This window comes from Anabrus simplex, chromosome 5 (assembly GCF_040414725.1).
Source record: "Anabrus simplex isolate iqAnaSimp1 chromosome 5, ASM4041472v1, whole genome shotgun sequence".
NCBI lineage: Eukaryota > Metazoa > Arthropoda > Insecta > Orthoptera > Tettigoniidae > Anabrus > Anabrus simplex.
The window spans coordinates 148116480-148131011 of record NC_090269.1 but is presented as its reverse complement, the minus strand read 5'-3'; the positions used below and the strand labels follow the sequence as shown (position 1 = coordinate 148131011).

Sequence of the window (14532 nt, the reverse complement as noted above, 5' to 3'; positions counted from 1 at the left end):
AGATGAGTTGCTCGACTAAGTGGTATGTTACACGTTATAATTCTCATATTTTGATCCGTATTGAATTGTACATTAAAGTCAAAGAAATATTAATGTTTATTTAATTCTACCTATTCAAATACATAAAAGTGATTTTAATTAAGAATTAAATCTTATGAAGTTAATTATAGGGACATGTTTGGCCCTTTCTTTAAGGACATTTTCAGCCTTAATCTCAAACCTGAAAGATAATAAATCAGGATCCTGATTGCTCTTAATTGTAGTTTTTTAAGTATAAATTATAAAAATGAGGAGGATGTAGGTGCATGTACCTTTGCAGTTATTTAAGAAAAGACTAGGTAGGAAAAAAAAAAAAGGAAGGGAATCTGCCATCTGGGTGACTGCCCTAAATGCAGATCAGTGGTGATTGATTGATTGATTGATTGATTGATTGATTGATTGATTGATTGATTGATTGATTGATTGATTGATTGAAAGAAGTAGTGTAATTTTTAATATGCACATTTTTTATCATTGGAATTTAGATAGCAAATTCAGTGTAGTCCCCATAGGGACGAAACATGTCCTACAACGTTTAATATGATTGTGTATTTTTAGCGATTTGATAAATTATAAAGTGTATTATAGGGTAGTAATGGCTTGTGGTCTCCGGAGAAGTCGGGTGCAGGTCTTTAAAGTTGACGCTGTATAGGCAACCTGCTTGTCTATGAGGATGGGGCCCTACCTGTGATGAATTTGACAACACACACATCCAGCCCCCAAGCCATTGTAATTAACCAATGAAGGTTAAAATTCCCCTTCCTAACCATTTAGCCATTGTGCTGGACATAATTTGTATTGAATAGAGTGATCATTTAACTCAATATGGATCCAACATGCAATGAAGTTTTTATTTTATTTCATTGATCTTTACTTGAAGTTTGTTGAACAATGTTTGCTGTTCTTGTTCCAGGTCATTGGAAGTATGGACAACACAGGGTTGAAGCTAAAGCTATTCCAGTACCCCACATGTCCATTTTGCTGCAAAGTCAGAGCTTTCTTAGACTACTTTGGTTTCTCTTATGATATAATTGAAGTAAATCCTGTCATGAGACAGCAGATCAAATGGTCTCAGTACAAGAAAGTGCCCATATTGTTAGTGCAAGTAGATAACGGATACCTGGTAAGTTTCTCTTTTGCTATTTTGTACATCATCCTAACAGGTTGTCATGTTGATTCCTTTGTTTCATCCTTAGTCTTCATCAAAACATATCACCAGGGAGGGATCTCTGAAAATAGTTTTAACTTTTAGTAAAGTGATGCTGATCTTACATAAAGCCTAAGTGTTGGGAATAGATGAAGCCACCATCAATTACACTTGGATGGACCTCCGGTTACTTTATGATTGAAAGAGCCTGAATAGTTCTCACAGTGGGAGAAATTAAATTTTAGTTCCTTGCTGGCCACTTAATTTTTTATTATTGGAAACATATTTCAGTTCAAAACACAGGTTTTGTAAACTTCACCTATCATTCGTTGCAATAAGAGCATTTTGTTCTCAATGAAAATTAGGAATCATATTATTTGGAAATGGTAAAGATCATAAATTTGTCTCTTACTAAATCTGACTTTTGTAGTGTTATCATCTGTTGGTTAAAAGGATTTGTCTCTAGAGTAAACAGTTTGTCTTCTTTTACATTAAGTCAATAAAAATAAATATCCACCTTTTTGATACTTATATACTTATATTTGCTTTAAGCATGTACTATGTACTATGTTTCGTTCCTTCAGCTATGTTACATTGCATAGGTGAAATTACAAAGCATATTTTATCTTCTCAAAAAACATCATAAATACCTTGTTATACTAATAAAACTATATGAATTTACAAAAGATAAAAATGATTAAAATCTATGAGGAGGGTTGAATGAAGCAGTGAAATGAGAAGGTTCTAAACTATTTTAAAACTATTTCTATTCACTTGAACAGACGTTAAAAATGTTTTGGTTTCCAGCACTTTTGTTCATCGTCATGTGTATGTTTCCTAGTTGTTTATTATTTAAAATGTTTTTGAGAAATAATTGTTTCTTGTTAATGTTTTGTTTTTATTACAAACCTGTTCTCTTCAGCTGCTCTTTTCCAAGGTGAATGTTATCATTTGTTGTTTTATAAAAGTGAGTCTCTTGAATTCTGTTTAATCCTTGAAGCTGATTGCTATGAGCTTCCGCAAAATCTGTATTGAAATAAAATGTGGGATTGCTTTTGTGTTAGCGTGTGTTATTACAATTTGCGCAAGGGAACCTCCTTCGGGGGAGGCAAGGCTGTGGAGTGGGGAGGAGGCGTGTCGCTTGCGGTCACGGTTTCAATGACTTCAGAGGAGGGTTTAGTGGGAATAGATATTCAGGGGACGGATTTCTTTCTTTTATAGTCTATGTTATTTTTTATGCCTAATGCTTCCTAATGTGCTAATAGACCTATTCCTTCATATTATCTTATTATCAATTATATCATTAAGATTATTGTCCTGATTACCTTGGTCATCTAAATATATATACTTTCTAGTGTGTTTAGTAGACTGCCTTTATTTTTCTTTCATAAAATTGTCAGATCTTGCTCTATAGTCATGAACTGATGACCGGTTGCACTCATATGTTGACCCATAGAGGAGAAGCAGGCTTCAGAACGTACACCTCATTATTTCACAAGACGGAAAGCTGCATCAGTTGCCGCTAGACCACCTCCAAGGCCACAGTAGGATGCCGTAATAACAAGGTAAGATACCATTCTTTTAACCCGCGAGGGGTCACATGCCGAGTGTAACGTCAGGAGTCACGTACAGTCGTTTTGACCGGAAATCAATTAAACACCAATCGCTTACTTAATACACTATTTATTGTTACAATAATATAAGATAATACTACTTAAACACAGACAAACACTTTTTAACATCATCATCATCATCGTTGACCAACTCCAGTTTCCCAGGTGTGGTATACGAGCCCCTTCCATTTTGTACTGTCCATGAACCATTCTTCATTCACAATCCACTCACAATCCTGACCTCTCTCTTCTACATCTTTCTTCTGTTTATAGAAAATACTATTAAAATGATGTTTAATTTCATTTAACACACATCTAGACAATGCTCCTTCTCCCTCTACTCAACAATGAGTGATAACAGTGCACTTTCCACATTATAAATAAGTCTACGCCGTAAGTCGCGTATGGTTGAATACAACGGAAACAGTTAATGTGAGGAATCACCTGCGAACGAAATGACCAGATAGCCAGCTTGTCACTCACTGAAGGATTGGAGAGGGATAACAGTAGTGTGACAAAAGTATGGACGAGTCCATTGAAAGGTACTGAGGGGTAGGAGGTATAATAAACAGTGTTCGCGGAAGGATTGATCAAAATAAACAGAAATGGTTGAAATGACCGGATGTGACCCCTCACAGGTTAAATACTAGGTTCCCTTGCGCAGATTGTAATACATGCTAACACAAAAGCAGTCGCCCCATTTTATTTCATTGCAGATTTTGGGGAAGCTCATTTCATAATAACAGAAAGACAGCAATCAGCTTCAGGGATCCCGCATTAAACAGATTTCAAGAGACTCACTTCTATAAAACAAATGACAACATTCACCCTGGAAAAAAGCTGATGAAGAGAGCAGTTTTGTAATTTAAAAAATGGAACATCGACAAGAAAAAAATTACTTAAAACTTTTTAAAGAATAAACAACTAGGAAACATATCACAGTGAACAAAAGTGCTGGAAACCAAAACATTTTTAATCTGTTCAAGTGAATAGAAATAATTCTAAATAGTTTGGAACAAAGTAGATCCATTTACCTTCCCATTTTTACCTTTTGTAAATTCATATATAGTAGAAGTCCGCTATAGCGAGTACGACATATAACGAGAACCCGGTTATACCGACAATGTTTTGCTGTCCCTTCAAAATTCCCATATAACTGTGTATTACCCTTCGGTTACAGTGAGAGCTCTATCACTGACGCATTCATTATTACAAGCGATTAAGTGCGCGCTACTTTTTCCGTTACCGATATATATGCCCCCCAGCGATTATGTTGCATGCAATCAATTATCTTCGGTATCGTTTCCTCGCTATGTCCACTAGCGAGTTCTCTCGTCGACATTCGTACGCGATGTCGGAGTTGATCCGTAATACTTGTCGACTGCTGTTCCGTAAAGAAAATTTGAAATGAAAGAGAACATGTATTCGCAATAAATGCATAAATAACGTGTCCGATAACAGTTCTTAACTCGTTAAAAATAAAGGCTGACTAAATGATCGCTTAATTTTAATGGTAAATAGTGCAATTAAGTAAAAATGGGATACACCTCGAGTAATGGTAGAGTGCATAATTGATTTTAGAGGTTAGTCTATATTTTCTCACGTTGGTTTAATTACAGAAAGACCAAGCTCGATAGCTGCAGTCGCTTAAGTGCGGACAGTATCCAGTATTCGGGAGGTAGTAGGTTCGAACCCCACTGTCAGCAGCCCTGAAAATGGTTTTCCATGGTTTCCCATTTTCACACCAGGCAAATGCTGGGGCTGTATCTTAATTAAGGCCACAGCCGCTTCCTTCCCACTCCTAGCCCTTTTGTGTCCCATCGTCGCCGTAAGACCTATCTGTGTCAGTGCGACGTAAAACAACTAGCAAAAAAAAATTACAGAAAGGTTATTATCATGTAAATTTATAGCAAGAAGGTTATCATTTCTCTACTGGCGCTTGAAGTCTGTTTTCATTATGTGTATAATACCAATATAATGGTCCGTTATTGGACATTATAAATTTTCCAGCTAACTCATTCTTGGTTGCCTGCGTTTCACCCTCGTGTGCTAAGTTAGGCTCATCAGTTGGGACTTAGCACACCACCCAAGACGCAAGGCTAGTGCATACCGTGGAGGCCACTGCATAGGCTACTTGAAGCCACCAGCAGTGCCAATGCACTATGAGAGCTATGTCTCATTTCCAAAATTTGATGCCTTCCTGGCCATCAGATAATACAGATCTTGATTCCCAAAGGGAATTTAAAATATTTGTCCCGAATGACTAAATTTATAATACCAATATAATGGTCCGTTATTGGACATTATAAATTTTCCAGCTAACTCATTCTTGGTTGCCTGCGTTTCGCCCTCGTGTGCTAAGTTAGGCTCATCAGTTGGGACTTAGCACACCACCCAAGACGCAAGGCTAGTGCATACCGTGGAGGCCACTGCATAGGCTACTTGAAGCCACCAGCAGTGCCAATGCACTATGAGAGTTATGTCTCATTTCCAAAATTTAATGCCTGCCTGGCCATCAGATAATACAGATGTTGATTCCCAAAGGGAATTTAAAATATTTGTCCCGAATGAGTAAATTTATAATACCAATATAATGGTCCGTTATTGGACATTATAAATTTTCCAGCTAACTCATTCTTGGTTGCCTGCGTTTCGCCCTCATGTGCTAAGTTAGGATAGGTGACGCTGTTGAATAAGGAAACTGAAACGTTTGCCACAAGATGCAATCGATCATCTTTGGTACGATATAGTTTTCTCACTATGTGCATTTGCAAGCTCTCTCGTCGACATTCGAAGGCGATGTTGGAGTCTATTAGTAATACCCAAGCCGGGCTGAGTGGCTCAGACGGTTAAAGCGCTGGCCTTCTAACCCCAACTTGGCAGGTTTGATCCTGGCTCAGTCCTGTGGTATTTGAAGGTGCTCAAATACGACAGCCTCGTGTCGGTAGATTTAATGGCACGTAAAAGAACTTGTGCAGGACTAAATTCCGGCACCTCGGCGTCTCCGAAGACTATAAAAGTAGCTAGTGGGACGTGAAGCAAATAACATTATGATTATTATGATGATTATTATTATTATTATTATTATTATTATTATTATTATTATTATTATTATTAATACCCAATGACTGCTGTTCTCTAAAGAAAACTCGAAATGAAAGAGGATAACAAGTTTTCGTAATAAATGCATAAATAACGTGGCCGATAGCAGTTGTTAACTCGTTAAAAATAACGGCTGAAGTAAACAATCTCCTAATTTTAATGTTATATACTGAAATTAAGTAAGAATGTGATACACCTCAAGATATGGTAGAGTACATCACTGATTTCAGAGGAGAGTTCATATTTTCTCGTGTCTAGTTAAATTTCGTAAAGGCTGTTCACGTGTAAATTTTTAGCGAGGATAAGTCATTTCTCTACATGCGTTTCAAATATGTTTTCATGATACATATAGGCCTACGGTTAGGTTAGGTGACGCCATTTGAAGAAGGAAACTCTGGAGTGGTACCGTTCCGTATTTCTCCGAATCCAAGACGACGTTTTTTCCTCAGAATCTCGTGTGAAAAATCAAGGGTTGTCTTGCATTCGCGGCCTAACAGTAATGAATACCACTGGCAACTACCACGGTAACCAACCTGCTTCTTTTCAACCCCGCATGCACGCGCACACAAAATTTGTTGACAATAAACGACCGCCTCTTTATTGTAAATCGCTAGCCATGACAACCGGTTGTACAGTGCCTGTGTGGAACGTCACTGTATCTCGGGAAATAGTGAAGAGTGACATTCTATTAGCCTCTACAAAAACGTTTCTCAAATCTGTGCAATAGCATCAAAACATGCAAGCCTTCGAATTCTTAGAAAGGCCACGGGTACTCAATAGCAGAGTTATAACACGTCTACTGTACCTGACTCTTAGTAAAATTAAGTTTCATAGACAGCAGGAATATTTTCATGATGGATAGTTGTAAAGATACGTAGAACAGATATTGCCAGCAAATTTTCAGCGGGTTCTTGTTGATATTACGATGCCAATTTCAAGTTAATGGTTATTAAACACTCAGAAATGTAGAATAATTGTGCAGCCGCAAGAAAATATGGCATAGGCCTAACTAAAGCCAATATTTGGCGTTAGCGTGAAGACAGAGATAGCTAAAAAAATGTGTACTTTACAAAAAATGCGTTCAGTGGTCCGCAACAAGAATGCTTTAAACAAGTCGAAAATGAAATTGTGATGTGTGTGCATGAAAATCGCAGGGGCGGTCAACTCGTTCGTTGACCTTCAACGTCTGCGATTAGGCCTATACATCGCTAGCCGCTGAAGTTGGCCGAACCCGGCAAGCGTGACGTGTGTGTAGCAGTAGCCGGTTATATCTTGACGCTGAGTAGAAGTACTGTAACAGTTTTATAGACAGTAAGAATATTTTCCTGACGGACCGCCCTATTGTAGAGACGCATGGAATAGGTATTGCCGGCAAATTTAAATGGGTTCTCTTCGGTATTATGATGCCAATTTTAAGTTAATGGTCATTAAACCTGCGGAAATAAAGAATAATTGTACAGCCGCAAAAAATACGGTATAACGAAAGCCAATGTTCGGCATCTAAAAATAATCTAAAAATGCGTACTGTACAACAAAGGCATTCATATTATTTTACAAAGCACTTTTTGAACCTGATTTAAATTTTTTGAAGGAAAAAGTGGGGTTTGTCTTGGATTCGGAGAAGTACTGTACTGTAATTTTTTCAGAATGAAATTGAACATACACTTTCACGTAGTGTCGGATTTCAAAAAAATTAACAAGTAAGCCTTAGTGTGAATATCATCTGTGCAAAGGCAAGTTTTGAACAAACTGATTGCTGTTTCATACCGATTTTAATGTGTATGGGGGGTTTTCCGACTTTTATACAAAATTCGGATATAACGACAATCCGCTATAGTGAGTAAATTTTCCACTGTTGTCAATTCTCGCTATATCGGACTTCTACTGTAGTTTTTTTAAACATAACAAGGTACTTTTTGTGGTGTTTTTTGAGAAGATAATACGTGCTTTGTAATTTCACCTATGCAATGTAACATAGCTGAAGATGTTCTCAAGGAATGAAACATGTACTATAAATAAATAAATAATTAATTTGCTTAAAGCAAATATAAGTATCAAAAAGGTGAATACAGTAAAACCTGTCTTAACGGACACCTCTCACCGGCGGACACCCCTCATTTGCGGACGCTTTTCTAGGTCCGTAATTAAATGCCATGTTGTGTATGAGTAATTTACCCCTCTTATACAGACACCCTTTATTACGGACACGGACTCACCATAGCCACGAGAAACTCCAATTAAACCTCTCCTAACGGACACTTTCTTTTTCAAAAAATTCTGTATTTGTGTCCTGTACAGTATGTATTAGCTTACTTTTTGCACAGCCAGTACTTCCAAGAATCACAGACACCGTAACTTTTGATCCTGGCTGTACACATTCTTGGAAGGCAACACTAAGCTACGCTATCACTTCCGGAAGTTGTGTGATCTGACATGTTCGACAGCCCTGGAATTCGTACCTTCACTGTCAGGTTACTTTTCATTGATTCGTGGGCTTTTGATGTGTTCAATTTTACTTTAGTAAGTGTGTGTAAACATGGCTCCGAGGAAGTTTTTAACTTTAAAAGAAAAGGTAGGCATAATAGACTATCATAAACGTGAGAAGTGTGGTTTGCGTAAACTGTCCGAAGTGTTTAAGATTGGAAAGACACAGGCAGCTGAAATTGTGAAAAAGCAAGAGGAACTAGTGAAAGAATGGCATTTAAATGGCAACGAACAGCTCATTAAACTGTTTCAAAGTGGTAGTGGAGCTCTCATTGACAAGGCAACGCTAGAGTGGTTAGCTAAAATAAGAAGTCAGAATGTCCCTGTCTCAGGACCAATGATACAAGCAAAAGCGTTAGAATTCGCAACAGAATTAGGTATTGGAGATTTCAAAGCCTCGAATGGCTGGCTAGAAAGATTCAGAAAGCGACATGGTATCAACTTCAGAGTGATTTGCGGAGAATCAACCAGTGTTAATATGGAGATTGTTGACAACTGGCAAGAAAAAATACCTTCAATCCTAGACAGGTATGCTACGGAAAATATTTTGAATGCCGATGAAACTGGATTATTTTTCCGTGCTTTACCCGACAAAACTTTGTATAATACCAATATAAATGGTCCGTGAGTGGACATTATAAATTTTCCAGCTAACTCATTCTTGGTTGCCAGCGTTTCGCCCTCGTGTGCTAGGGTGGGCTCATCATTTGGTACCTAGCACACCTACCAATACGCTGGCTAGTGCATACCGTGGAGGCCACTGCGTAGGCTACATGCAGCCACCGGCAGTGCCAATGCACTACGAGACTTCGTCTCATTACCAAAAATTGATGCCTGCTTGGCCATCAGATGATATATATGTTGATTCCCATAGGGAATCTGAAACATTTGTCCCGAATGAGTAAATTTATAATACCAATATAAATGGTCCGTTATTGGACATTATAAATTTTCCAGCTAACTCATTCTTGGTTGCCAGCGTTTCGCCCTCGTGTGCTAGGGTGGGCTCATCAGTTGGTACCTAGCACACCTACCAATACGCTGGCTAGTGCATACCGTGGAGGCCAATGCGTAGGCTACATGCAGCCACCGGCAGTGCCAATGCACTAAGAGACTTCGTCTCATTACCAAAAATTGATGCCTGCTTGGCCATCAGATGATATATATGTTGATTCCCATAGGGAATCTCAAAACTTTGTGTTTCAAAGGAAATCGTTGTACTGGTGGAAAAATTGCGAAAGAACGTCTTACGGTCTTGTTATGTGCAAGTATGAGTGGAGAACGGGAGGAGCCCCTTGTGATAGGAAAAGCTACAAAACCAAGGTGTTTTAAAAATATGAACGTTACGAAGTATGGCATTGAATGGAAAGTGAATAGGAAAGCATGGATGACCAGAGAAATAATGACGGAGTGGCTAGGACAATTGGACAGAAAAATGATACGCCAGGAGCGAAAAGTGTTATTATTCCTCGATAATGCAGCATCGCATCCGGATACAATTAAGTTGCAAAATGTGATCGTCTTTCTCCCACCAAATGTAACATCAGTTTCTCAGCCGCTTGACCAAGGAGTGATCTAGAACTTCAAGGTTATGTACAGACAGTTAGTGATGAAGCACATAGTATCAGAACTTAGCGGAAATTAAGTAACCCTTCAAACACTGACAAAGGGGCTGAATGTTCTCCACGCAATTTCATGGATAACCAATGCATGGAAAAACGTTACGGCCTCAACAATTCGTAACTGCTTTCTGAAATCTGGGTTTCCCGCTAATGGGGGACATCCTGAAATAGAATCGGATACCCTTCCTGACAGCATGGAAACAACACAAGAGTTGATTAATGCAGCAGGTTACAGTGTACAAGTGAACACCTATATTGAAATTGATTCAGATATTCCAACAGAGTGTGAGAGTGGAGACACGAAAGCGGGAGTGAAGGTGACGCTAATGACGACTTTGAAGAAAATACGGAAATTAATGTGCTGCCAATAACCTCGTACAGTGAGGCTCTCGGCATTGTTAAGCAACTGAAAGAATTTTATTATAAACAAAACGATGAAAAAGGTGTAAATTTGACCCAGGATTTAATTGCACATAGTGAAAACATAATTGCTAAACCGAAATGGACAAAACAAATGAACATTAAGGATTTTTTCAAGTGCTGATGTTTTACTGTACTGTGCTAGATATTGCTACATCTACATACTGATTTGAAGTTTCAAAAACTCATACGTTCTTCTTAATTTGAACATGGTGAACGGTAATAGTGTACAGTGTGCTCAATAGAGGTTTCCATAGAAGTGTTTTTGTCTCTTTAATACAGTGCATCGCAGCTGCAGCAGCCCATCTACAACTTTCTCATGTGAGTACAGTGCAGTATATTGTACAATACTGTATACAGTATACAATTAAAGGTACATTTGCGAGAATTGTTAACACATACAATACATGGGTTATTGTGTTCCAACTTATGTTTAATGGTACCGGTTTCATAACCTCTCGCGGGCGGACACCCCCTCATAACGGACATTTTTTTCGGTCCCGAAGGTGTCTGTTATAAGGAGGTTTTACTGTATTTACTTTTATTGATTTAATGTAAATAAGATTTGATACAGGAAATGAAGCTGATTTCTTGCAATTGTCTTGTTTTAGTTGAGCGGACTTGTGACCATTTCCCTCATCACACAACCAGTGGTTCAATTATCTTGATTTTTCACCATTTTATGTCAAATGTATAATTTCTTCTGGTATTGCATGTATTTGAGTTTACAAAATGAGTTCAGCAAAGAAAATACCTAAAGTAGCCCTAGTGGAACATTTTATAATTAATATAAACTACATCCATAGTATTAGTTGTATATTCTTATTTTGTGTTATGTATTTATACATCTGCAGTCTTACTAATAAAAAATCCTTATACACTTGTATAGTTATACATTGAATAAACCCTGTATAACCGTTGCATATTTTTCTTACTAATAAACCTGGTATATGCATTGTATTACTATACTGCACTCGTTCCAAGTAGGAATCGCTTCCTGCTGTTCATTGACATATTTTGTCATGTTCACCGCCTTTATGATCGCTTTTGCTGGTTTTATAGGAGCAACACCTCCCAAGAAGCTGCGTGGTAGCACGAATAGAATAGAATGTTCGAATAAACAAGAACAGAACAGTAATATACATATTTCAGTGCTATATTATTCTTGCTGGTAATAATTATGTCACTGAAATTTAATTACTGACCTCATTTCACAACCACATCTGTAGTGCTGCGAGAACTTGAAGTTCACAAGATATAGAGCCACCTCTTGGATCTTTCCTTGAATAATTTCTGTGTTAATGGCAATTCTAGCATACTCCTTCGTAGATTGATATTTCATTTCACAAACATTTCCAGCCTCCATAACCTCTAAATATTCTATGTCTTCCCTGGTAAAAGTATCGTGGAGATCATCATTGTTGTTTTCTATTCTTTCAATGTGTGCTTAATGGATAAGTCGGATATTTTACGACAGTTATATTACTGCGGACTGTAAATATCACTTAAATAAACTGAGCTCTCTGTTCTTTTTCATCTCTCACTGCTATACTACGCTTACACAAGGGTCCTGGTCTGTGTGTGCAATTCAGTAAATAACTGTAACACACGTATACACAGGAGGCTTATACACAGTTTATTAGTAACAAATTAGCCTATATGTAAACAATGTATAAACCTGGTATTAAAGTTATACACCTTTTATTAGTAAGACTGCTGTTATATAAATGCAGTGTACTGAACTAGCCATGTGTGTCTGGGTTCATCTTAATACACCACATTATTCTACAAACTACAATAGTGAATTCATCCCTCCTCACAGGAAGGGTATCCAGCTTAATCCCTAGGAAGTGTAATTGGGAAAAGGCCAACAAGAACAAGAAGGTTGTAGCAATAGTAAGAAAAAAAAATGGTACTGTATTGTAAAATAACTTTTAACAAGGAACTAGTTTGTCACAAGCTCGTAGAATGTATGTCTGCTGAAGAAGAATCAAGACACTTGTTAGTGACTGCTCAGTCAGTTGGAGGGGGACAGGGACATAAAAGATGTAACTGAAAACTCAAATGTCAGACAAAGTAATGTGAGTGTCAAGCTGCACGTCAGTTGTCATTCCAACTTTTCTTGCCTGAAAAAAATAAGAATAATGAACTTGTTAAGCAAACAGGGAATATTTCTCTTGTTTTGGTTTTATGTTTTACTTAAATTATCTTATAATCTCAAACCTTCCCCTGTAAACCATCACTGTGCCGCTTGTGCGTTCCAATGAAGCAAGTAACTGAGCCGTAGGTGCAACCATATCGGATGGCTGCCTGTTGAGAGAGCAGACTAACAAATGGTCTATCAAAAGTGAGGTAGCCGCCTTTCAGAAGTTGCAAGGGCAGCAGTCTGGATATTGACTGATAAGGCCTTGTAAATAATAATAATGGCATGTGGCCTCCAGAGAGCCTGGTGCAGGTCTTTTGATTTGACGCCATATAGGCGACCTGTGGGTCTGTGAAAATGGGGCCCTACCTAAGATGAAATCTAATGTTGAAAATAATCACAAACACCCATCCCCCAAGCCATAGAAATTTTAACTAATGAAAGTTAAAATCCCCGACCCAACCAGGAATCAAACCCGGGGCCCCTTGAACCAGAGGCCAACACGCTAACCATTTAGCCATGGAGCTGGACATATGGCCTTGTAATGATATTTAACATGGCTCAGGTATATTGATACTGCAGCGCGGCTGAAAGCAACAGGAAACTACAGCTGGAACTAACTCCTGAAGATATTCAGCTCTCTCTGTATGTATGAATGAATGCTGTACTAATAATGGCTTCCTCCTAGGTAAAATATTCCAGAGGTAAAATAGTCCCCCATTTGAATCTCTGGGTGAGGACTTCATGAATGTTAGAAGTTCGAATTGTTGTGGTAGGTTAACGAATCTGATAAGGGAAATGGATAGACTAAATTTAGATGTAGTAGGTATAAATGAAGAACATTAGCAGGAAGAGCAGGATTTCTGGTCAGATTATTACATAATTATCAACACAAAATCAACCAATCGGAAATGCAGGAGTTGGTTTAAATAATAATGAATAAAAATAATATTGCTGCCGGTAAGCATAACGTAGTAAAAATATTATTGTTGTCGAGATAGACACCAAGCCAACGCCCACCACAGTAGAGCAGGTCTATATGCCTAGTACCTCAGTAGATGAGGAAGAAATCAATAGAATATGTGAAGAGATAAAATACAACATGTAAAAGGAGATGAGAATCTAATTGTGATCGGAGACTGGAATGCAGTGGTAGGCCAAGAAAGAGAATGTAATGTAGTTGGAGTAATGGACTGGGACAAATGAATGAAAGAGGAACTCAGCTAGCTGAATTCTGTACTGATCACAATTTACTCCTTATTGATTCTTGGTTAGACACCACAAATGCAGCTGTATACATGGAGAAGACCTGGAGACACTGAAAGGTATCAAATAGAGTTAATTATGATTAGGCAGAGATTCAGAAACCAAGTGTTGGATTGCAAGGCCTTCCCGGGAGCAGACATGTACCCTGAGCACAACTTGGTAGTTATGAAATACTATCTGAAATTGAAGAAAGAGAGGAATTTAAGGAAATGAGATCTTGACAAGTTTGGAGGAAAAGAAAGAGAGGAATTGTTTCAAGGAAAATATTGCGCAAGGACTAAATGAAAAGGGTGAAGAAAACATGATAGATGAAGAGTAGATAGTCATGAAGATTAGGATTAGTAGGGCTGCTGAAATTTTTTTAGGAAGAATCAGTCAATAACTCAAGAGATTGACAAATGACAAAAGTGCAAGAATTCAAAAAACGAGGAGGCAGAAAAGAATACAGGCAATTAATAAATGAAGTAGAAAGGATAGCTAAGGAAGAATGGCTGAAAGAGAAGTATAAGGATGTTGAAAGTTGAATGGCTGTTGGAAAGGTGAATGCTGCATTTGCCGGTGAAGAGAGGAAAACTAGTTGTATGAATATTAAGAGCCCATATGAAAGGCCAGCTTCTTGGGAAAGTAGACAAGGGAGAAAGATGGCAGGAACATATTCAATGATTCTATCAAAGGAAAGAAGTAGATAATAAAGTT

General features: G+C 37.9%; 1 protein-coding gene across 1 annotated transcript in view; it reads left to right on the top strand.

The window, feature by feature from the left end:
- Positions 1-14532, top strand: part of Su(P) (prostaglandin E synthase Su(P)) — an 84161-nt gene that overhangs the window by 24859 nt on the left and 44770 nt on the right. The window contains exon 2 of the mRNA XM_067147152.2: positions 953-1162. Within this exon, the coding sequence (XP_067003253.1) occupies positions 953-1162 (210 nt within the window). The remainder of the gene's footprint in view (positions 1-952; positions 1163-14532) is intronic.